Here is a 22,500-nt window from a genome sequence, read left to right as displayed (position 1 = left end):
GTGAATGAACACGTCTCTGTCACTTTTCCTCTCCTACTGGAGCTGTTCCACTTCCATAAGTCATTAAATATTCATTACGCCAGAGAAGAAGATTGATTCTGTAGTCCGGTAGTAAGGACACTCATCTGGAAAGGGGGAGACCAAGCTCCACATCTTGGTCCCAATAAATAATAAATAATTTATATGAAGTGGAACAACCACAGCGAGAGGCATCAGGGGAAAAATCCAGCACAGCCAACAGCCAGCAGCCTATTGTCTTCCTTGCTAAGCTCACTGGATTTCATTTTCCTGATGTAGGGCACGGACAGATACTGTCTTCTGCCACTTCAGAAGACCTCACGTGCTTGCTACTATAAAAGCAGACAAAGGTTTCTCTTACTACCTTCATCTAGAAATACCACCTGGTACTGGTATGTTATGTTTGATTTTGACAAATTAAAGGAATCTTTAATGAAAACAAGTTTCACAGAAAGAAAATTGAGCCTGACAGGAGTCAGAAGCTCTGCATGGAGGCAGTCTGAACTACAGCAAGGCTCAAGTCCTCTGTTTAACAGAAACACGTGTACTTGTTTTGCTAGAAATGAGGACTAGAACCATGCTACATCATTCAAGAATGACTGGAATTTTCTTCTTGTTCCCTCAGGTAGAAATCAGTGACTCCATCCATCTTTCTCAGTCATTTGGCTTCAGCCGTGAAGGTTTCTAGCCTTAGGCAGAAAGAAACATTTTATTTCTCATTCTGTGTGTCTTTATTGAGTGCAGTAAACAGTACTGGGTTAGTATCTCTTGAGACCAAATCTATCCATTCTCTCACAGCACCGCTGCTGTACAGTGGCAGTGCTGTGTGTTTCTTCCCAGTGCCTTGCTGCTGGGCTGTAGGTGTGTTAGGGAAGTTGTGTCACAGACAGGAGTTGAAGCTAGTCGCTGTGCCTGGGGCTGTGTTTGTCCACATTTAGGTCTCCAGACAAAGAACTGGCAGTAGTGCAGGGAAGGGTTTGTGCTATACTACCTTCATACACAAATAACAGCTTAAGGATGTGCCAAAACCATTGCTGGTTCTTACCAGTCCCACTGACTTGCCAACCTGCAGTACTCTGTGAATGCAGTGAAGTTGCACCCTCTTCTGACCACAAGCGAAAACAGAAGGCCAGTGTTCATAGAATCACAGAATCATATAAACACAAAATGGCAGTTGGAAGGGTCTCAAGGATCATCATGTTCCAGTCCGCATGCTACAGGAAGTGTTTCCAACGCTAGATCAAGAACCAGATCAGGCTGCCCAGGGCCCCATCCAATCTGGCCTTGAACACCTCCAGGGATGGGGCGTCCACAACCTCTCTGGACAACCTGTTCTCACCACTCTCTCAATGAAAAAACTTTCCGTGACATCTGATCTAAATCTTCCTTTCTTTAGTATAAAACCATTTCCTATCATCCAATTCCAACCCCCTTCCATGGACAGAGTTGCCAGTAACTAGATCAAGCTGCCCAGGATCCCATCCAACCTAGCCTTGAATGCCTTGGGAATGGGGCATCCACAGCTTTTCTAGGCAGCCTGTGCCAGTGCCTCACCACCCTGAGTAAATAATTACCTCTTAACTTCTAACTTATATCTGCTCTCTTTTAGTTTAAAACCATTCCTCCTCATCCTACCACTATCGGACCATGTAAAATGTTGGTCACCATCTTGTTTACAAGCTTCCCTCAAGTACTGGAAGGGCCACAATGAGATCACCCTTCAGCCTTCTCTTCTCCAGGCTGGACCAAATCCAGCTTCCTCAGCCTTTTTTTTCACAGCCAGGGTGCCTTCTGATCATCTTTGTGGCCCTCCTCTTGGTCTGCTCCAACAGCTTCTTGCGCTGGATGCTCCAGGCCTGAATGCAGATGGAGCCTCGGGAGAACAGAGTAGAGGAGGAAAATCACATCCCTCACCCTGCTGGCTATTCCTCTTCTGTATTACAGTAGTGCACTGAGCATCTCACAGTGGAAGAAACAAACTGATCATTTGCAAGCAGATCTGAGATGAAGACCACAGACTTGCCCAACTCATATTCTTTCTGAAGTGCAGTATGGCAGACTCCAGCCCAGGGCTGGATCTCCAATGACTTCCCTTGTTTCACCACTGATGGCTGAAGATTATTCTGAATCTCTTACAACACCAGTGCTAAAATAACAGGTGAAATCCTAGCCTTACTTAACTTGGTGAGGTTTATATTTCAGCCCTGTAGCAGCAGCTGCCATTGGTGAGCATTGCTTCCAAACAGTCTGTAAAATATGGAAGTAAAGAGGGAGGAAGAACAAATGGAAGCTTGGAAGAGATATTTGGGATAGGCAACACAGGCTGTCAGGGCTAGGATATATACTGTTTTATGCCTAAACCCTGACTGAATATGGGGATAAAGTATTAAAATTCATCAAAATACTAGGCAGTTATGGACTTTATCCACACAAGCTTGCATTCAAACCTTACTCCTTCTTAGAGGTTTGCATCATTTCCAAATAAACAGGTGCTCAAATCCCTTACGAACCGCAAAGGGTATTCCAAAAGTACTTTGCACCACCTCAGTTCTAATTACTTTTATCCCATTTTCCATCTCTTCCATCAGTTATCTAGTAAGGTCTTCAAAACATTTTTCATGGCTTCTAATACAGTTCTGTAAAGTCAGCAGCACTGGGGAATGCTATTGTGGACTGTCCACAGCTCCCACTCCTGCCGTCCCATCCCTTTCTCTGTACATGAAATGCACTGTCAGTTATGGTTCTGCAGTGCTGCACAACTTCAGCATAAGGATTGGGATGCTCTTCTAAACATTAGAGAAATTTTCTTCTTCATTAAGCCCTGTAGGTTACAGGTAATGTCCAGTCATCATTAATAGCATTCCCAATTACTGTGTCTTGCTGGAGGAAAAATGAAGAGGTTGACTAGTGTCTGTTTTCTTTCATAATGAAAAGGACTCATCAGCTATTGCCTTAAGGTACAGCTGGAAAGTGTGTGGTCATTTGAACACTGGCTAATTGGGACCTTATGACCTCTATCTAAGACTTATTTACATGAAGCCTTGAGTCTCACTGTTCATATCATTAGGATAACAGCATTTTCCTTTGCATCTCTTGTCCTTGTCCAGTTCTGTAGTTCTTTCCCTGAATACTCTGCAGCCCAGCAAAGGGCTGATGTCCAGCATGGGCTCCTGGCTGCCAGGATTTCAGCTGAGATTTTCAGCCCTGGTCCAATGCTGCATGCTGACAGTTATAAAGGCCACAGAAAGGAAAACGCAGCATTTCCACAGACCACGTATTCACCATTGGAGATTATAAAGCCAAGGCTCTGTTTATGGTATAGGGTTTTAGAGCTAAAGGATATGCAAAGGGATCCTCTAGTTGGGAATGCAGGACGAAGAAGAAAACCACAGTTCTACTAGCCTGCAAAACCAAATTCCCCTTCGGAGAAAAGCTCGCAGCACTCTCTTTCCATACATTATCATTAGCCATCTCCTCTATTTTCTGCCTGAAAAACATTCAATACCAAGAGAGAGAAAAACTAGGGAATGAGAAAGTCCTCATTTATGTCTGCCTGCAGCATTAATGTAGCCTTGAGAAATACACTGTGCCTAGAGATTGTTCAAATTGAGCCCGGGTGAGTTGGGGTTTTGGAGGGCCTATTGGAAGTTAAGAACTGGAGCTAGAACCTACCCACAAAGCCAACACTAGAAGCTGTCTTCATGTCAACCACTGTTTTGTAAGCCTCCTTCCATTGCTTCCATTTCTCAGCCAGTTCTCTCAGCCACTGCCCAGTCTCACAGAAAACTATGTGGCTGAATATATTGCTGCTGTGCTTTTAGAAAAAGGACATCTTTCAAGTGTAAAATGGACCTGCATGTCATTGCAGTCACCCATGATCGTAGGGTAACTATGTCCAAATAACAAAGATGTTAGCATGTATGATGGCAGGAATTAAGAGAAACACAGAAGAAATAATGCCTTTCTGGAAATTCATGACAAGTTCAGCCTTTTCTGGACTCATGTGTGTAGTGTTTGTCACCCAGTTTCACAAAGAACATTTGTAGATTGAAGGGGAGTTCAGAGAAATCAACAAAGCCTGGGAGTTCTTTCATAGAAAAAACAATTGAAAACATTGTGTTTTTGTCAGGAAAGAGTGAAATAGCAATATGCCATCTGTGCATATGCATATACAATACACTACATACAATAAGCAACAGCATAATGTAGGGCTATCAGGAGCTTTTGTTCTCTCTGTGATGAACACATGTAAAGAAAGATATTTCAGGCAATGATGTCCAATTCATTGGTAATCTTTCCAGACATGGTACAGTTGGTTGGAGTTGGGAAAGCTGTTGACACTTAGTTAATCAGATATTGTGTATTTATATATACGCCGCATAAAGCCCGAGTTATAATTAGTATTGAAAGAGATAATACATCACACTTTAGCTGTTAAATTCGAAGTGAGTGAGGACAGAGATGGGTCCTAGAGAGGTAGATTATGCCACATCTGCCTATAGCAGCATTTGATGCTGGCCACAGCTAGAGAAGTACAGTAAAAGAATGTTAGGTCTGACTTGTCTTGGCAGCTTTTATGTCTTTCTGCAGTTATTCTATAACTTCACCCTGCCAGACTCCATGGAGCTGCCGCAGAGATTGGAAGTGATCGCTGAACTGCCACTGGTAATCCAATATTAATGCACCTATTATGCAGCACTCAAGGAATGTTTAACTAATCTGATCCCTCTGACCTTCTGAACCTTCCCAGTCCCATTTCTTTCTGCAGTCATCTGTACCACTGAGTCAGTACCACCGCCTTTAGAATGACTCTCTTCAGAGCTGTAAATCCCAGCTGATACTCTGCAAGTTTATATCTGTCTGAAAAGTTCAGCCTACTTGATCCTAGTGTAAAGAGATGACACTGGTGGTGCTGCAGAGCACAGCTGGGAGCTACAGCAAACAGCTGCCATTTAAGTTTTGTTGTCTGTCGGCTGTGTCCAAGAGACTGCTATTTGAAATGTCCTAAGCTAAAAACTTAGTTACCATTTTTGGCTGAGAGGCTTCCTCCCATGTGGGGATTTTGGAGCATTATCTGAGGATGGTCTGTAGCAGGTCACTGCGGAAGACATTGTAACGAGGAGACAGTGATTGAAAGCATGACCTAAGCGAAGTTTAACCATGGGTTTTGGCTGCGGAGACCTGTGTTAGTGTTCAGTGGCCACTACGTAATACAAGCACATCCTATAACATCAATATGTATTGCTCTCAACACCTCTGCATGTACTGCTTGAAAGAGCTCTTTCCTATGGAGGTCTGCAAGAGTATAATGCAAACCTCACTGTATGCAACATATAGAAAGTACAGTACTGCACATGAGCAAGACTTTGTCCACTTGTGAGAATGCTATATAGATGTAAACAACAGCGAGGCTGTTGTTTACAGCCTCTTCATGGAAAGGAAATCCAAGCAGCATGCTGTGATCAGTGAGGAGCAGCTCACCTGATACAGCAGCAGCTGTGGTTCTCAGCATTAAGAGGTGTCAACTTTCCTGTAATTTCTGTCCTTCACAGTATAGACCAGTTAACCACTCCTGAGTGTCCATGGCTTTCTGAGGCTTCCTTGGTCCAAAACAGTGATTAATCTGCTTTTCTTGGGAGGCATTTTCCAGACTCATCCCACACAGTGACATCAGTAAATATGCTTAGTGACACCTAGAATTTCATTGAAAGAGGTCAGGTCTTGCTTTACCACCAGCACTGTCCACATGTATACTGGGCAAGCAGCATCTCATTTGAAAAGGCAAATCTGACACGCACACAGCACCAGAGTCAATATTTCACTCTGCAACAGAGAAGGAAATCTGCATCTTTTACAGGCGATGTGTAAGTTTCCTATTGTCTGGAAAATTCTGCTCCTTGCAGGACTATTACAATACATACCCATCTAGGCACAATTCAAAGACTGAAATTTACAGAGGACTAGGCACATACTTTGTCACCTTGAAGCACGTTGCAGGTAACCTAAATTGCATTTATATTCTTACTTTTTTGGTTGAGTAGTACTACAGACAGGAAAATGCTGGTATGCTTGCTTAGAGTTGTTCCCTCTGGGGCACTCCTGGGAGGACTAGTGCATTTACATTACTTTCCTCAGCTGCCAGGTGTAGCAGCAGAGATAAGCTCAAGTGAAACAGGAATGTCAGTGAGGTTGTTCGGTCTCCTGCCAGCTACCCATGAGCCACGACTAAAATTCCAGTTATACAACTGCAATCCTCTTGCACAGCGCAGGCTGTACTCTCTCACTCTTACGTGGACAGTCCTTCCTTCCAAACCTTTATATAGCCAGTGCTCTCTAGATGCAGCAAGTATTGTCCTTCAATCAATACACTGAATGAGCTAAAAACAAAGAACTTATTCAGCTATAAACCATGAAAAACGATCCATAGGGATTTGCTTGCTGCCTCCAAGAAAATGAAGATGGTGCATCCCAGTGTTCCTTGCTTGGAGGGTACAGGGCCCCAGGGGAACTGTGGGCTTGCACGCATACAAGACAATTGACATCTGGCTGATTTTTCATCTCAGCCGTGAAACTACTCCATTGTACAGCTATTTCATCAAGCAGGAGAAAGCATTCTTCATTTTCCAACAAAAGAAGACCAGTTTGTTTCCTTAGGCACAATTTACTCTTTCACTTTTCTGGGCTTTGTTGTATCCTTACCTGACAACTTGAGAGTGCTTTTGAAGTGAGAGCTAGCCAAGTTAAAAGATGAACCTTGAAAACCTAGTAAATTACAAAGAGAAGCTAACGTTGTGTGATATTCACTTCTTCTCCTTGCAAGGCTCACAGTATCCCTTCTTCTGTAGTTTACTGTGCTGGATGCTGATCTCACTTCAAAGCCATGTTAATATAGATTCTTTCCAATGACTCTGATGGACACTCTCTGCAGATTTAAGTCGGTGCAATCTAGATGTAATATGTCTCACCTCTCCATCCATATGTAAGGTATAAATTCCTTCCAGTCAGCTTTTCATTTTGATCTGTTGGGTAGATTGTCATTTAAGGCAATCTCTCTAGTCAATAGAAATAAGTCTTGACAAGGAGGCTCAAATAAGATAACACCTTTCTGACATGCAAGTCATCCACCAGTCATGAAAAGAACAGAAAGATGTCCTTATATCAGTCCCCCACAGCCCCTGAACAAAACCCACTGACTCATTTCATGGTTTCCTCAGGTTGGAATCTATCTACTTTTCTCAGAGGTGATACACCAAGGATTGCTTAGAAACTGCCCTGCTTTACAATTGGGAATGCCCACGATATGAGAACGACTAATACTGGATCAGGACAGTTGGTTGAAGTCATTTCTTAAGCCACTGCCAAAATACAGGTCGAGTATGTGGAACTGAATAACAAAGAGGGTTGAGGTTTGTCAGGAGAATTAGAGTATTGCATGAAGAATCACCCAGCCTCCCTCCCACTCCAGAAACATTAAATATTAAGCATTAAAATATCATGCAGTTCTCTTTATCCATTAATTAGCCCTTTCCTCTCTTCTTGTCTTCTTTGTCCTGCCTTTTGATGAAGACCAAAAAATCTCCTTGGCTGCTTCTTGTGTTTGCCCATGGAAGATATCCACAGATAACACGATATAGCCTCTATCTACAGCCTGTAGTAAAATTCAAGGCAGATGAACGTCACTGTGCAAAAGTAGCACGGTCGGCACGCCTCACGGTAGTGGCAGCCAAGCATGCTATGGCAACCAGCCAACCAATGACACTGGCAAGGAGCCAATTTGATTTATTTTTGGCAGCCTGACACTGCATTCTACTACTGTGCCAGTCTTCAATCACATAAAACGATAAGAGATGACCTTTGAAAGCCAAGGGAACAACTTCTGGGAGAAGGGGACTGATGAAGCTGAAAGAGGGTCTGTCCCTAGTCTGGCAGAGTACTGGAGTGGCAGATGTTTGGTAGCCCTCCCTCCTTCAAGAACAATCAGCTAGTTCAGCCATGCCAGCAACTACTGGTATGGTTGCTGATAAGTTCCCTGTACAAAGACTGGGAGAAAGGTCATGACACAGTAAATGTCTTTAAGACTATGAGAGGTGTAATTACCAACAGAGAGAAACAGAGAGGTTTGAAGAGATGAGAGGGAATAATAGAATGAAGATAAGCAAAAGAGAATTTAGTCTTTCTATCAGGAAATATCTCCTGTCTGTGGGATCTTTAATACTGTGACAATGCTCTTCTGTGGAAGATGCTTTGAAGAGAAAGCAGCTCCTTATAATTCTGAACGTTGTGCTGTAGAGCATATTGCAGAACACAACCTAGCATCCTCAAAGAGATGGACAAGAAGGCCTATTTAATCTACTTTTTCCATTTCCTTCCTGCATTGCTCTGGGGGCACTTACCCAGCTGTTTGGCATTGTGACTACAAGACTGATATCATCCTTTAATGGGAATTTAGAAAAAAAAACCACCTATATTCATTAACATTTTAAAGAGGATATCATTTTAACTGTGGCCACACACCTTCTATATTTGCTTTCTGCAAACATTTGTAAGCTTGAGTATTACTGCATGCATATCAAATGAGCCAGAATAGATGCACATACTGGCCTTGAACAATCAAATAATCATGGAAAACTCATTTTTAAATACATATTTGATTGTAGATTTTGTAACTTACTCTGTTGGCTAGTTATTTACATAAGCAGCAGTATCATGTGCAAATGTGTACTAAATTGTAATGTCCCCACTTCAAATGATATTAAGGGCAACAAGACCATGGGGAAGATATCTGCAAATGACTCAGAATACTGAGTAGAAAAAAAAATTTGATTACTGATCACTGAAAGCAGGTAAAATTAAGCAAGTGAAATAACCCTAATGCTACAGATTGCCTATCTCTAGCCATTACAGAATATTAATCTGAACCAAAATGGGATGTTAATTCAAAGGAGAATAACTATTCCCATTTAGGAATAAGGCACTCCAAATCTTAACCAAGAGTTAATTTGCACTGATTATTCTGTGTACACAGGGCCCCAAAACACTGATTTAGTCTGTTTTATTTTTACCAGTGATGTTTATACCTTTGCCCATGTATTAAAAAAAAAGCAACTACAGCATGCAACTTAACAAATTAGATTTCTCAAATCATATACCATTTATTTTGACACTCAACTCATCATATAAAGTGAAGGACAAAAGGGACAGAGACCACAAAGAGCCAATGTGGTGAATGCAAATTCAAGGTTTATCTCTAGAAACGTTTAATTGAAAGAAGGTGAAAGAAGCATCCCTTTGTTGTTATGCACTTTCAGATTAGAGTCACACTCCTCAAAGCCGTTCCCCTTGTCCACACATTAAGTCAGAATTGTATTGCACAAGCTCTTCCCTGAGTACTTATCTGTCCTTCTGAATAAATGCTTCCTTGTCTTTCCACTTTGCTGAGTGGGTGCAGTCACCTGGAGCCCTGAGTTAGCTAGGAAGCTCAGAAGCCTAAGTGTAGAATTGGAATTGCCATCTTGGAAGAGAAGTCATAAAACAAATGAAATGAAGAAAAAACATCAATAAGTCTGGATGTAGAGGCTCTCTAACATTTTCATAAGGCTGTTTATGCAAATCAAGATGATAGACTACATTTTTTTCCTCAACAAGATATTGATTGTGGAGTGCCTTCTACAATTGGGTATCTAATGAAAGTGGAGGGCAGTTATGCTTTGCACTGCCTCTTGATCAAGTTTCATGTGGTACCTGCCTCTGATGTACTGTTTCTTTTATTTATGTTGTTCTTTGATAATTTAAGGAAGGTAAAGAACAAGAGCAAAAACGTCCTCAGATCTTTGATGTTTTCTACCTATTTCAGTATTGTAATTCAGCAACAGTTCTTTTTTATGGTTTGCAAACAATATGGTACTGTCAAAAATGTTCACGTTTGCCTCTCAAAACTTTTGACTTCTTCCCAGGGGAGCTAGTTAAACAGACCTGCATCTCGGTCAGGAGAAAAAGTAGGAAAACACCTCCTAGACTGACTGTTGGCATTCAGCTCTCTCTTCTGTCCTCATTCATTGAGCTGTCAGGGTCTTTAATCTTCCCTTTCCTACCTGATCCTATTATCACGTGGGTATAACCTAGATGACTTACATCTGAAAGCTTCATGCAATTGATATGTATGGATGTTGCAGGCTACTCCAAGCAGAGAGACTAGAAGTACTACTTGTGTGAATGAAACTATTAGTGATGCTGACAATAGGTAGAGGTTGTTGTACCCATGATCTCAGCCATTCTTAGGCAGATGGAAAAAAGACTCTGTTTGTTCCTTCTTCACCATCTCACCAGCAAGGCTAAATGGATGCAGTATGAGATTGCTTTTCCCCTGTTAGATTCTCAGCTCAAGCTGTCAGCCTCCAGTGAGCTGCTGTCAGCCTCGGTTGTTTCGCTGCCCCTCTGGAGCTTCCATGTGTTAGTATGATCGGGGAAGTTCATCTCCCTCTGTGCAGAGCTTGGTAGTTCCCCCAGGCTACTCCAGGCCCCACAGCTGACTGACCCTCTCCCAGCACCATGCAGAAAAGGGCTAGATGGCACCTCCATTCAGAGGAACAAGAGCCTTGAAAAGAGATTGAATTTTTTCCAAAAGGTGTTGGGAAGCAGAGGAAAGGGTGTTAAAGAAGAGCATGCACATCCACCACCCACAAAACCTATCAAAGGTATTAATTCCCTCTTTCACTCTGATTCCTACAGTGGAATCAGAAGTCTCAGAGGCATCTGTAAGAGAACAAGGCAGGCACCCATTTCTGGAGAGGCCTACTCCCTACCGAGGCGCTCACTCACCTGTCTTCTCTTCGGTTTGGCTGCTCTCCACTGTCTCCATTTGGGGTTGCGCTGTTGCCTTGGCAGTAGCATCCTCTGCGGCAGGGGTGGTGGTGGCAGTGGTGTCAGCAGCAGGCACGTCGGCTTGTTTAGGCTCCTCTTTGTCTTGGGCTTCGTCAGCCTTCAAGGATGGCGAGTTATCAGTGGAAGCTTTAGTGGCACTTTCCGTTTCAGTGGCGGCAGCGGGTTTTTCCTCCGAGGAGGCGGCAGGAGTGGCAGCCTGAGGGGCTGGCTGCTCTGAGCCCGTGTCAGCGGCTCCATTGCCTTTTTTCTCCTCTGCTGGTGCGCTGCTGTCTTTGCTGCCCTCGTCCAGCTGGGCACTGTCAGCAGCGCTGGCCTCTGTGGCAGCAGAAGCCTCACTCTCTTTGTTCTCGGCTGCTCCGCCAGCAGGGCCTTCGTCCTTCTTGTCAGCGGCCTCAGACTCGGATGCAGGGGCATCTGCCTTCTTCTCTCCCTTGAGCTTTTTCCTTGTTATGTGTCCACGGAAGCTGGCCTGGATTTTGGTGGCTGCCTTATGAGCTTTATCTTCTGGTTTGATGCCATCTTGCTCAATCTTTTGGTCCCCGTCCTCATTTTTTTCAACCTTAGAAGAAGAAAAAGGGAGAAAGGTGGAGGAGAAAACGCATTAACTTAGTTAAGACTTCTCCAGGTGCATCCCAGGCCCTTCTTTAATTGGGAATGTCCCACCTTCCTCTCCCACTAGCAGGTGACAAGTTTGGAAGCAGCCTTTCCATTTGGTATGGGTTTGAGGCCAGTGGCTCTGATTTCATCCTACAGCTGGGCAGACACAGGGAATTTGTGAAATCCATCATCTCTGCTAGCGATGCTCAGAGCACCTTGGCTGTGTGGAAAGGCTTGCACTAGCTGGGTTGTCACTATTGTCATGATTTATTTTCCCATCCATTTTGAAATTTTCCGATTTTTTCCTCCCAGTCATTTTCAAATTACTCTCCCAAAGGCATGTTCCACAGACTTCCCAGATCCACCTATATCCCCTTTGTTCCTTTTTAGTGAAACTTTGTTTCACAGGTGTGTGACTCTAACTACACCAAGTGTTTTGTGCTTTACAGCTTTTTGGCTCAGGTTTGCCTGCAGAGAATATCATTGCCACCCGCCCTGCCACAGACGCATGCTGTTGCACATACACACTAACACTCCTCACAGACGTCCCTCAGCCCTTTTTTTCAGCTCCCTGCTCTTGGTTTCATTGTAGAAATAATGGGCAGATAGGTATCAGACTTTCCAATTTCAGCAGATTATGATTATTTCTCTAGCTGTTGGGTAGAATACTGCCTTACAACAAAGAACAAGCATTCCTCCTGTCTTACAGACTTAAGCCATACATTAAAGACTTAAATGAGACCAAAACAGAGACCATGCTTCATGCTGGTCTGCTGCAGACAGATAATACTCAGTTTGTAAAATTCCACTGAATTTACAGGTCATACCATGCTTCACCCCAATAATGTTAGCAGCTCTTGGGCAAGTAACAGCTCAGCTGCATGCTGATTAAAGGACACTGTTCTATTAATATTCCCATTGGGAAGCAATCAAAAGATCTACTCAGCAGCAGAGGTACTGGCCTCTTTGCTGTCTGCACCTGGTTTCCAATGCTGGCTCAGGTCACAAAAGAAAGAAAATGAGCTGGCTGACAGAGATAGTATGTGTTTATTTCTGCAAGGGAAGAATAAACCACTCTTCAGGCCACTGCAACTGAGCGATGTCATCTGGGGAAAGGACCAGAAGCAGAAGTCTATAAATATGCCCCAAAAGACCAGAGCAGGAATAAGGGAGGAGACAGTTCAGTATGAACACATGGTGCTGGAATTGGGTGACAGTGGACTGGCCACAGGTAGTAGCCACTAGGAAATGGAATGTAAAGGCATTGTTCCCATGCAGAGTGCAAACACTGATGCAAGACAGCTGGGCATGCACATGTGAGCAAAGCAGTGTGGGTGAACCCAACACTGGGCCACCAGCATACAAGAGGTGGTACCCACCACATTCCTTCAGGGCCACCAGTGAGAACAAGGTTCCCTGCCCTGGCACTGGTGTCCAAGCAGGATTGTTCCCAGGGTAAACATGAGTCAGCTTAAGTGTATACAGTGACCAAGGAGCAAGCAGCCCCAAACCATCATAGAAAAGAGCAGCTCCACACACCTGTGCAGGAGTGAAAATGAATCTGAATGCACCAGCACAGCTCATGTACTGTGACCCAGACAAGTTGTGCAGAGCTCTGTACAGGTTCACCTACTGTGTTCTTTAGGCAAGCTTTGAAGTATGCACTAAGTCCTGTGTTACTGTAGCAACATTACTACTAATACGTAGACAAGTTGGTTTAAGGAGAGCTTGAATATATCTGCTTTGACTCTTACAAAGGTCTGTGATCAATTTCAAACAGCAGCTGTATTGGGAAACTGGAAAAATAACGACAAGATCTTAAAGGTTCAGTACTGTATGTCTGACTACTGCCAAGCCACTAGTGAACATGACAAAATTTCAATCCTTGGACAAAAGATAAAAGCCATTGCTTGAAGAGAGAGTTCTCTTGCCACTAAGACAGGTGTGATGAAATGTGGCCTTGTGGCATGCCTTGGTGACAGCTTCCCTCAGAGCAGCTACCCCATCACCTGGGCTATGCAGTTCTGTGAGGGCTTCTCTCCCTCCTGCTGCAGGGTGGGTTCTCCTGACAGGAGAGCTGTTACTGAGGTGCATGAAGGGCTCACTGGCGAGCCACTCTTTACCTGGCCAGGAGTGGGAGAGTGCTTTTCCTCTTCTGGGATGTCAGACTGGAATCTTGCACCCACACGTATTGCATTACAGAGCTAAAAGTCTCATTGCTATTCCAGTGACCTCATTGTCCCCTTATCGCAGTTGGGATGACATCAGTTTGAGTCCCTTCCAGATTGCAAGGTTCACAATTGCAGAATATATGTCCAACTGAGCACTTACAGCATCAATTCAGATATAAAAGGTAAGGAACACAAGGCTGGGTCAGGGATGGGTTTTAAGGTCACAAATTAAAATTTTTTTCTAATAGTTGGACTGTGCCAACTCAGATGGCTCTTAATGGCCCTCAGAAATCCTACTTCAGTTTTCCTCCACTTCAGCATCCTAGGCATTTAAAATGACTTATTTTGACGCTACTTGAAGGTAGCTGAGGTAGAACACGGTATCCATCTAGTATGTACATCATGTAGTGTAACACTGGGTTAGATGAGAAGCAGATTGTTTGGAGGGAAACTTCTGTTCTCACAAAAAAAGACGAGGACTCTTCATCTGTAGATTGTGCACACAACAGATAAGGTTTAATTAAGGAAGCTGTTCAGAAATAACCTGTACACAATGAAGCTCCTGGAAATCAATTTGTCTTCCTTCGAAAGCTAAAAGGGTGAGTCAGCCTTACCAGGATGTATTCAAAAGCATTGCAGTGGAAAACAAGACATTTATCTGTCTTATTTATCCACCATGCATGTATGACATCTTGGTCGTAATATTGTGGCTTCTGATAGAAGAGTGACAATTATTATTAGTGTCTGTACAGAATCAAGAGTCCCTAACCAAAACCAGGCCTGGTAAGGAGAGTTTTTTGCATCTTATTGTTCAGTCACACACCTGCTTCATTTATAAATTTATGTGTAGACTCATACTTAATATTGAAATATTCATGATATTGTAAGCGTGCACGTAACTTGAAAATACTAAGCCTGGTTCATACACAGCTGTCATAAGGGACATACAGAGCCAAATATGTCCTTCTTCAGTTAGACCTTCCCCACATACCCTCTGAAGCCACTGTACAAAGCTTTCCCTTCACAAAACATACTGGTAGGATTTATGTCTCTATCTACACAGCCCACGTCATCTTTCCAATCCTGGAAGGATGATCCTCTCACCATCTCAATCTGCTTGTCTGCCACACCTCCAGCTTTCTAGGACATTCCTTCCCAGGCAGACAGTTCCTGTAAGTGAGACTTTCCTTGCTGTCACATAGCTCAGAGTAGTAGATGAGCAATGAATGCTTAGGACATAGACACGGTAGAGGTTAGTTCATAGGTAATAGGAATGTGGAAATTTCATTGACCCGAGACCCTAAGATTTCTAATCTCCGACCACCTTTCTACCTTCCATCTCCAAACCCAAAGCCTACAGAGGCATCAAAACATAGAAAATAATGAAGAAATCTCTCTTTTAACCTCTAAGGTCGACTAAATGTTCTGCATGCTGGTATATCAAGAAAGGTGAAATGGAGAAAACAGCTGTTTTCCATATGCTCTGCATGCTGGTAGCCACAACAAAAGCAATAAGCAAGAAAGGAGGAAATACTGCTTTCATCTTTGCTGTTTATCAATTTCTTTCTTGTAGGCCCTGGCTTTGGAAAACCGATTTACCTTTAAGAAAAGCAGACTGAGCAATGAACCAGAATTAAAGAGGCAGACAGAAAAATAATCTTGTAGTTCTGCATTTTGTCTATGGGATGGAGAGGTCAAGAAAGAACTTAATGTTCCACTGAAAGGACTTTCAGTATTGCTCAGTTTCCTCTGCCCTGCTTATGTATCTCTTCCTTTCTTGGTATGTGTCAGCCTTCAAAACATTCATCAGAGGTTCAGGCTGCTACACTTGCTGGTAACTTCTTCCTTTCTGTCCTCAGATGGGAGTTCTTCCTTAATGTGACGCCAGCTCCCAGAGCAGCTCACACCTCCATCTCTGAGTGTTCTGAAACTCATGTGTCAGGAGCCCAGGTTTAGGATTTGAACAGCTTTCACTTGAGAAGGCATCAATTCTGGCAAAAGTCTGGCCACCAGTAGAACAAGTGATAGTTATCAAAACTGGCTTCACAGCCCAAGGGAAATATGTTACTCTCATATTAAAAAAAAAAACAACAAACAAACCAGAAGCAAACAACCTTGTGAAAAGATATATGGACCCTAAGTAATTCCATTTTAATGACACCTACACTAAGATATATGTGGAAATCTTTCCTTCAGCTGACTAGGTGAAGTAGTGCTGAATCAGCTAATCATCTGTGGTATTTATGGGGTGAATGGTAGAATGGCCTGGAATGGAAGGAACATCTGGTTCCAACCCCCTGCTGCCACCCACCAGCTCAGGCTGACCAGGGCCCCATTCAACCTGGCCTTAAGTGTCTCCATGGATGGGGCACCCACAGCTCTCTGGGCAGCTTTTGCAGAACCTCTCCGTCCTCTGAGTGAAAAAATGTCTCCTTGACATCTAAGGTAATCTACCCTCTTTTATTTTGAAGCCATTCATCCTTGTTTTATCACTATTTGCCTGTGTAAAAAGATGGTGTCCCTCTAGTTTATAAGTTCCCTTTAAATACTGGAAGGATGCAGTAAGATCTCCCCGGAGTCTTCTCTTCTCCACATTGAACATACCCAGCTCCCTCAGCCTTTCTTTATCAGCCCTCTGGGGCAGATACACCTCAGCCCATGATGCTCTAATCTTGACTAAAGTACAACATATATTTGACTGACATCATTCAAAGCTAGTTGGACACAGACTCACAATGAGATTTGGGCACCTGACTCTCACTGATTTCACAGGACTGAGTCATCTCCAAGCTTTTGTGGGCCTGGCTTTCCATGACCTGATTTGTCTCAGATACAGCATTTAAGGAGCAGAGTGCATTAAAAAAAAAAAAGACCAACTGTCTCCCCAGAAGAAGTGAAACATGGACACGTGAGAGATAGAGAGAAAAAAAGTACTTTCACGTCTTGTGAAGTGAGGAAACAATTTAGCACAGGGAACAGCTTTTTTTTTAACCCAGTTAAATGGTGTGAAGACACCTGGATAGGGGATAGCACCTCTCAGCACAACCTGTCTGCAAGGTGAGGAAACAAACAGAGTTCCTTTTATTCCCAGGCTGGCAATGGTGATGGCGACAAAACACCCCTGAGAGAGAATAGGATAGTTTGTGTCTCCACAGGCTATGCAAGATGATTCCCCTACATATAACTAGCAGGGCATCAGCTCTCCAGCTTTAATCCTTTAGCATTTATTAGGTTTCCATTATTTTCCCCGTGAGATCCTCTCACACGTGAAATTTCCCCTCTATTTTTTAATACCTGAAATGGAACAGGCTTATGATGGTCAGGCAGTTGATGGATGCTATATGTTCGTGTATGGTGACTGAGAAGAGTGGCAGAAAACAACCTAAACTAGATCTACATACGTATTTTTAGTGTGCCTTCTCAATAAATCCACTAAACCTTCCAAACCTGTTATGTGACTCCTTTGTGTTTGTTACTCTGTTTCTGTTAAACTGGTGGTCAACCATGGTGTCATCTACTACCTTGTGGTCCCTATAGTTCCAGTGTTTAAAGTGAGAAAGGCATCACAAAAATATACTCTGCCTTTGCAGGCTGTGTCAAAGAGAAGAAGCCTTGTACCTGAAACTGATGCAAAGTATTCGGTGTCCAGCACTCAGGCTTTTTGGAGCAGAATGGCTTTGGGATATCTGTGGGAAGTAGCATTTGTGTCTCCTTTGGTCTCTACCTAACAGTGCTGTGACCATACAGTACAGGATGCATTCACTCATCTTTCAGCTCCAAATGCCCAAACTCTCAGAAAGAGGACTGGGTTACAGCCCACTAAAAATATGCTTTTACAGTAGCTTGTGTTTTGCATCTCTTACTCATCCCCTCTGTGGGAACACAGGCCTGCAGCCAGCTCTGCTGATGGAAAATATCCCTGTTTCTCCCCAACCCAAGCAAACTGTAGACAGGAACACCACAGCTCCTTCCACTGCTGATCTCTGCTGGCCTCTGGGGTTCACTTGACCCTTACTAGGCTGTGCCTAGGAATTGTAAGGCATATTGTGCTGGTACCATCAGACCATGAGCAACTAGTCCAAGGCCCTGCCACGGGCTTCACACACAATGGTGCTCCTAGCTGGTTTGCCCAGAGTTTTTGCAACCAGCAGAATGACAGTGAAAGTCTCAAGCCCCAAGACCATCCAAGTCCCTAAACCTTCTTAACCTGCCTTATAGCCTTAGGCTTATTCTGGTACCTATGACAGTAACCCTTAAAACTAAACACTCGACCTTGTGAAGAGAGAGAGTGAAGTACCATGTAGCTCTCTCCCTGCTTGATGATAAGCATGGGGATGTATTTATTACTTTTATTATTTTAATGTGCATTGTTGAAAATGGGGACAATTACCTCCTGAAAAAGCATTCACAGATTTGCTGCAGTCAAACAATCATCTCAAGCAATTAAGGAAATCAAATTGTGTAATTCCCAGTGACTTGGGAATCTGCTCAGAAGGTGGGATCTGCCAATGCAGCAGTGAGCTCCCTACCAGCACAGCCATGCTGCTGTCAGGCTGAGCAAAGTTGAGGAGATGAAGCCCACAGTAAAAAGAAGGGACTCTGCAAAGGGTTGGTCTAGTAAGAGAGAAGGCTAGGACAGTGAGATGTCAGATCTTGAGGGAGAGAAAGAAAGAAAGGAGAGTGAAGAACTGGAAAAAAAAAACCCAAAAGAACTAAACTGGGAGGAGAAAAGGAAAGGAGAAGAGGTAAAACCTTGTCAGAACCAAGCCACTTCATTCAGAGCACACCACCCCAGTCAGACCTTTGTCTTTTGTTTTCCTAATCTCCCAAAAGTGAGCCTAAGCCATGTGACCACCTTCAGTCAAAAGCTTCCCGGGGAGCAGGGAACAACCTCTTTAATCATAAGAGACACTTCCAGAAGGCCCAAGCAATCAGACTTGCAGGTCTCTAACTTGAAAAATGCTCTGAAACCGATCATTCTGAAGTATCTCTCATAACCTTTTCAGCTTCTGTTCCAGACAGACCCATGCCACAGCCTCTCTGCAGAGCTAAACAGTGCATATATTGTGATCTTGTATCCTCAAAGAGGATGAATTCATTGGCAAACCTATTGGTACAGACTCCATCTCCTTATAGAGGCAGCTTGTTCCTTTAGTTTCAAGTTCTTAAGGGTTCAATGGCCCTTAAGGGGCCATTACTAGGGCTCTTACTACTGTATGCCTATGGACTCACTACGAGTAATGGGTAAGACATGGACACCTCTTATGGGTCTGAATTTTTCTGACCAACAGCATGTCTTGCATACCAGAAACCTTAAAGGCAACCTTCTGTGAAATTGTTCTTGGCCTACCTTTTTTTCTTCTCATTCCTTTTATGTGCTTGAAGTACAAGCAGAGAAAGGACAGAGATCTGTATCTCCTCCCTACTTACCCTCATCTTATTTGAAGCAAGGATGGAAAGAATAAAACTTACACTTGAAATACCATATAGAGGAGGGTGGGTCCTTAGGCCCACTATAAGCTCTTAGACATTGATGACACAGAAAAGTGTGAGAAGACCTAGACTTCATCTCTCTATTCCTCCTAGCCCAAAGTTTGTACAGGCCATTAACAAACAGTTGCACTGAGATCTTATTGGAATTTCAAAGCCAAATGCAATGCTGGTTGGATAAAGTGGGGTGTAATTCTATTGACTTCAATGTAATTTTCACCTGAGGTAATATTTACAAGTCCTCTGTGGTCCGCTACTCCAAACTGCTTGGGAAAGATGACACTGCTATGTTCCAAAAGGACTCTGATCCTAATTGAGTTAGCATTTGTAGTGCTGTGAGAGTCTCAAATGCACGGTGTTTTAGCAAGACAAAGCACTGTGCAATATTTAAGCTTTGCTCTTATCTATTCCCTTCTGTCAGCATAGGATAAGAACATCCGGAAAGGAGGGATGAGTGCCTGTCAGAAACTGAAAAGGCCTCCAGAGGGGACCTGTATGACACAGCTTCTTTCACTCAAGTGCTTGGGCTTGACTGTCTGAGACCATGCACCATTTGTGTTACTTTAATGCTTTGCAGGGTGAATAAAGCTGAAGAATCAAACCCATGATTGCAGTTGTCACTCCTGGTGGCAGAGTGCCCACGGCTTAATGTTGTCCTTACCCCTCTCCCATCCTTCAGGCAGGGTTGTCACCAGAGCAAAGACAAGGCTTTGATGGGAACTTTCCTCTGGGGCCACAGGCAGAAAACGTGACACTGAGCAGCCTCAGGGCTTAATCACTTATTCTAGAGACTGGCACTGAGCTATGGGAAATGCACATGTGGCTTCAAGCCATTTTGTTTCCTACTTTGCCCCTCTACTGTACACAACCCCATTGAAAAATGAGGAGGGGGAGGCAAGCTCGCAGTGCATGCTGAGATAGATCCTTTGTGGACACTGTTGAGTTAATGTAGTAAAGACCTCCAGCCAAAAGGAACATGTTGAATAGATGTGCCAGAAAAAAAAAAGCCTGAGTGTTTGGATTTGCCTCTCATAAGGGCTAGTATGCCATAAACGCATGTAAATAGTCTCCTAGAGCTTCCCCTAGGCTTCCTGCTGTAGATGAGCTCTTCTGTCTTTCTCTTCTGGACATGCCGTTTTTAAGTAGATTTTATAAGAGGGCTTTAAATGGCTTTAAATATCTTGATCCTAAAGTCTTCTGTTTTGTTGTTGTTGTTGTTTTATGTTGGGTTTTTTTTTTTTGTTTGTTTTTGTTTTTCCATTCTTCACTTGGGAAACATGGCAGTAGTCTCAACACAGTGTGTATTGCAATGTGTTTTCTCCAGGCATGCAGTTAAATCACTCTGTGTCTGGTGATGCAGCCCAATGCACAGGCATACTGTCATCCAGATACCCCTGGAGCCCTCCCTGTGCAGAGTTTTACTCAGCAGCCTGCCTGGCAGAGTGCTAAGGGACAAGGAGGCCCTTGGGGAAAACAAAGCAATGGCTGGACAGGCAGAGTGCACAAAACTCCTTCTACTTTTTCATGTTCTGCTGTGGATGCAATACGGGAAGTGAGTTTTCATCGCAAGCAGAACTTGCGAGGTTTCTTCTGTCATGAGCCAGTGCAAAGACAGAAAGCACTGGCATGCATGCACAGTCTAACATCAAGAAAGTATGCAGAGTTTCATCTTCCAGGAAGAACCAGCACACATGGAGTGCCCAGCTTAGTCACAGAATGAAGACCAAATTGTTAGAAAGCACTGAAGGACATCTAGAATCTCTTCAGGGTCCTCTCAGCCCTCTCTGTGAACTGCAGCAGGGCTGATTTCATTCATATTTAACCAACTCTGTAACAGCATTTCTTAGCAGTATTCACTCATTTCCCCCGAAGATGATTCTCTGGGTTTCTCCTACAGCTTATTCCTTTGGTAAACTAAAAGAGTTCCTTCCCAGTGTTTCGATCAGTCCCTTGCTTCTTGTCCATGTTGAGAACAGCTAGTTTCTGCTTTCTTAGTAACATTTATTTGTATATCAATAGCTCTCACCTGTCATACTATTCTTTCTTACCATTCTTCCCACCAGTCTTAACCCCTACTCAGAGATTCTACTTTCCCTACTGAATTCACACTAGTTCTGCTGAGAAATGACTAAAACATCACTCCAGCTTTAATGAATAACGAAACACTACACTCACAAAAATAATAATTAGCGATGTAGCTAAAAATACATCAGTGTGTAGATCAGACTCCCAAAGGCAGAGTAAGAAAAGCTGCAGTCACGAACATAGATGGTGATGAAAATAGCTCAGTACTTTAGAAAGAAAGAAGGAAAAAAAAGAATTTAGGAGAACTTAGGAATGGCTGAGTGTCCTATAGATAGATAGCAATCCATGCAGACTGTTAACACAGTCCTAAGTCTGACTGCTCCGTTTCCTGTCAGCCTCTCCCAAATGCCATTCAACACATTTAGGAGTTTTCTGAGGATGTCAAGAGGTTGGATAGCTGAAGCCAGCTAGGACAAATAAGATGGAATGGAAGGCAGCCAACCACTTTTCAGAGGTTCTCAGAGAGTTTCCATCCGGGCTTCTATTGTACTAACAGTGAGCTTCCAGATGAAGGAAAAGGTGCCTGCTGTGAGAAGAGCCAAGTGCACGAGTATTTATGACGATGATGATGGTTATTATTTCTACATCCTTGGGATATATCTCCCTTGTGGTGTTGGGAAAGGAAGCAATGAAGCAAACAACAGAAGTCAAGACAATGGGAGAGTGCTGAATACAAGAAAGTGTACAGACAGCACACTGGTATAAGGAGAAAAAAGAACTAAGATACTGAAAGGGACCAGCTTGTGTTCTTCTAGCACCATCTAAAATACAGAGCCATTTTTTTTGCAGATTTAATTTCCGCTTCTTTGAGAAATCACAGGACAAAGCTGGTTCTTGTCAGTCCATTTTATTGATTCATCTTGAGCAGCAACATTTAGTCCTTTGTAAGACATGCTACCCATTAGGTAAACTGTAGGTCTATTCAAATGAAGCAAAGATTATGGTATGCAAAGATTAAGGTCTATGTTATGTGGAGGTTACATCATCAATTATATTCCACTTTTCAGATGAACTGTTGGCTTAGTCATGAAAATAGTCACAAATCCCACATATGCTATTACAGTGAATGATTACCATATCTGGTATTTTAGACTTGGAATCTGCTTTTTTGTTATTTGTGGGCTGGTGTTTGGTTTTTGTTCATTTGAACCTTTAATTTTCCTCCTCTTCAGTCAGAAAGAGGAAACTATCATAGGAGCATCACAAACTGCATGTCGCAAACATACAAACACTTACCTATATATAGAGGAATAAGTCA

General features: G+C 43.1%; 1 protein-coding gene across 1 annotated transcript in view; it reads right to left on the bottom strand.

Annotated features, from left to right (window-relative positions):
• The window catches only part of GAP43 (growth associated protein 43), a 52,186-nt gene that overhangs the window by 12,290 nt on the left and 17,396 nt on the right, over window positions 1-22,500 (bottom strand). Inside the window, exon 2 of the mRNA XM_065742084.1 lies at window positions 10,837-11,458. Coding sequence (XP_065598156.1) covers window positions 10,837-11,458 — 622 coding nt within the window. The remainder of the gene's footprint in view (window positions 1-10,836; window positions 11,459-22,500) is intronic.

Source organism: Cyrtonyx montezumae, unplaced genomic scaffold (assembly GCF_038088225.1).
Source record: "Cyrtonyx montezumae isolate F1298 unplaced genomic scaffold, pur_monq_1.0 scaffold_3, whole genome shotgun sequence".
Lineage (NCBI taxonomy): Eukaryota > Metazoa > Chordata > Aves > Galliformes > Odontophoridae > Cyrtonyx > Cyrtonyx montezumae.
This window is presented reverse-complemented; position numbering and strand designations above follow the sequence as displayed.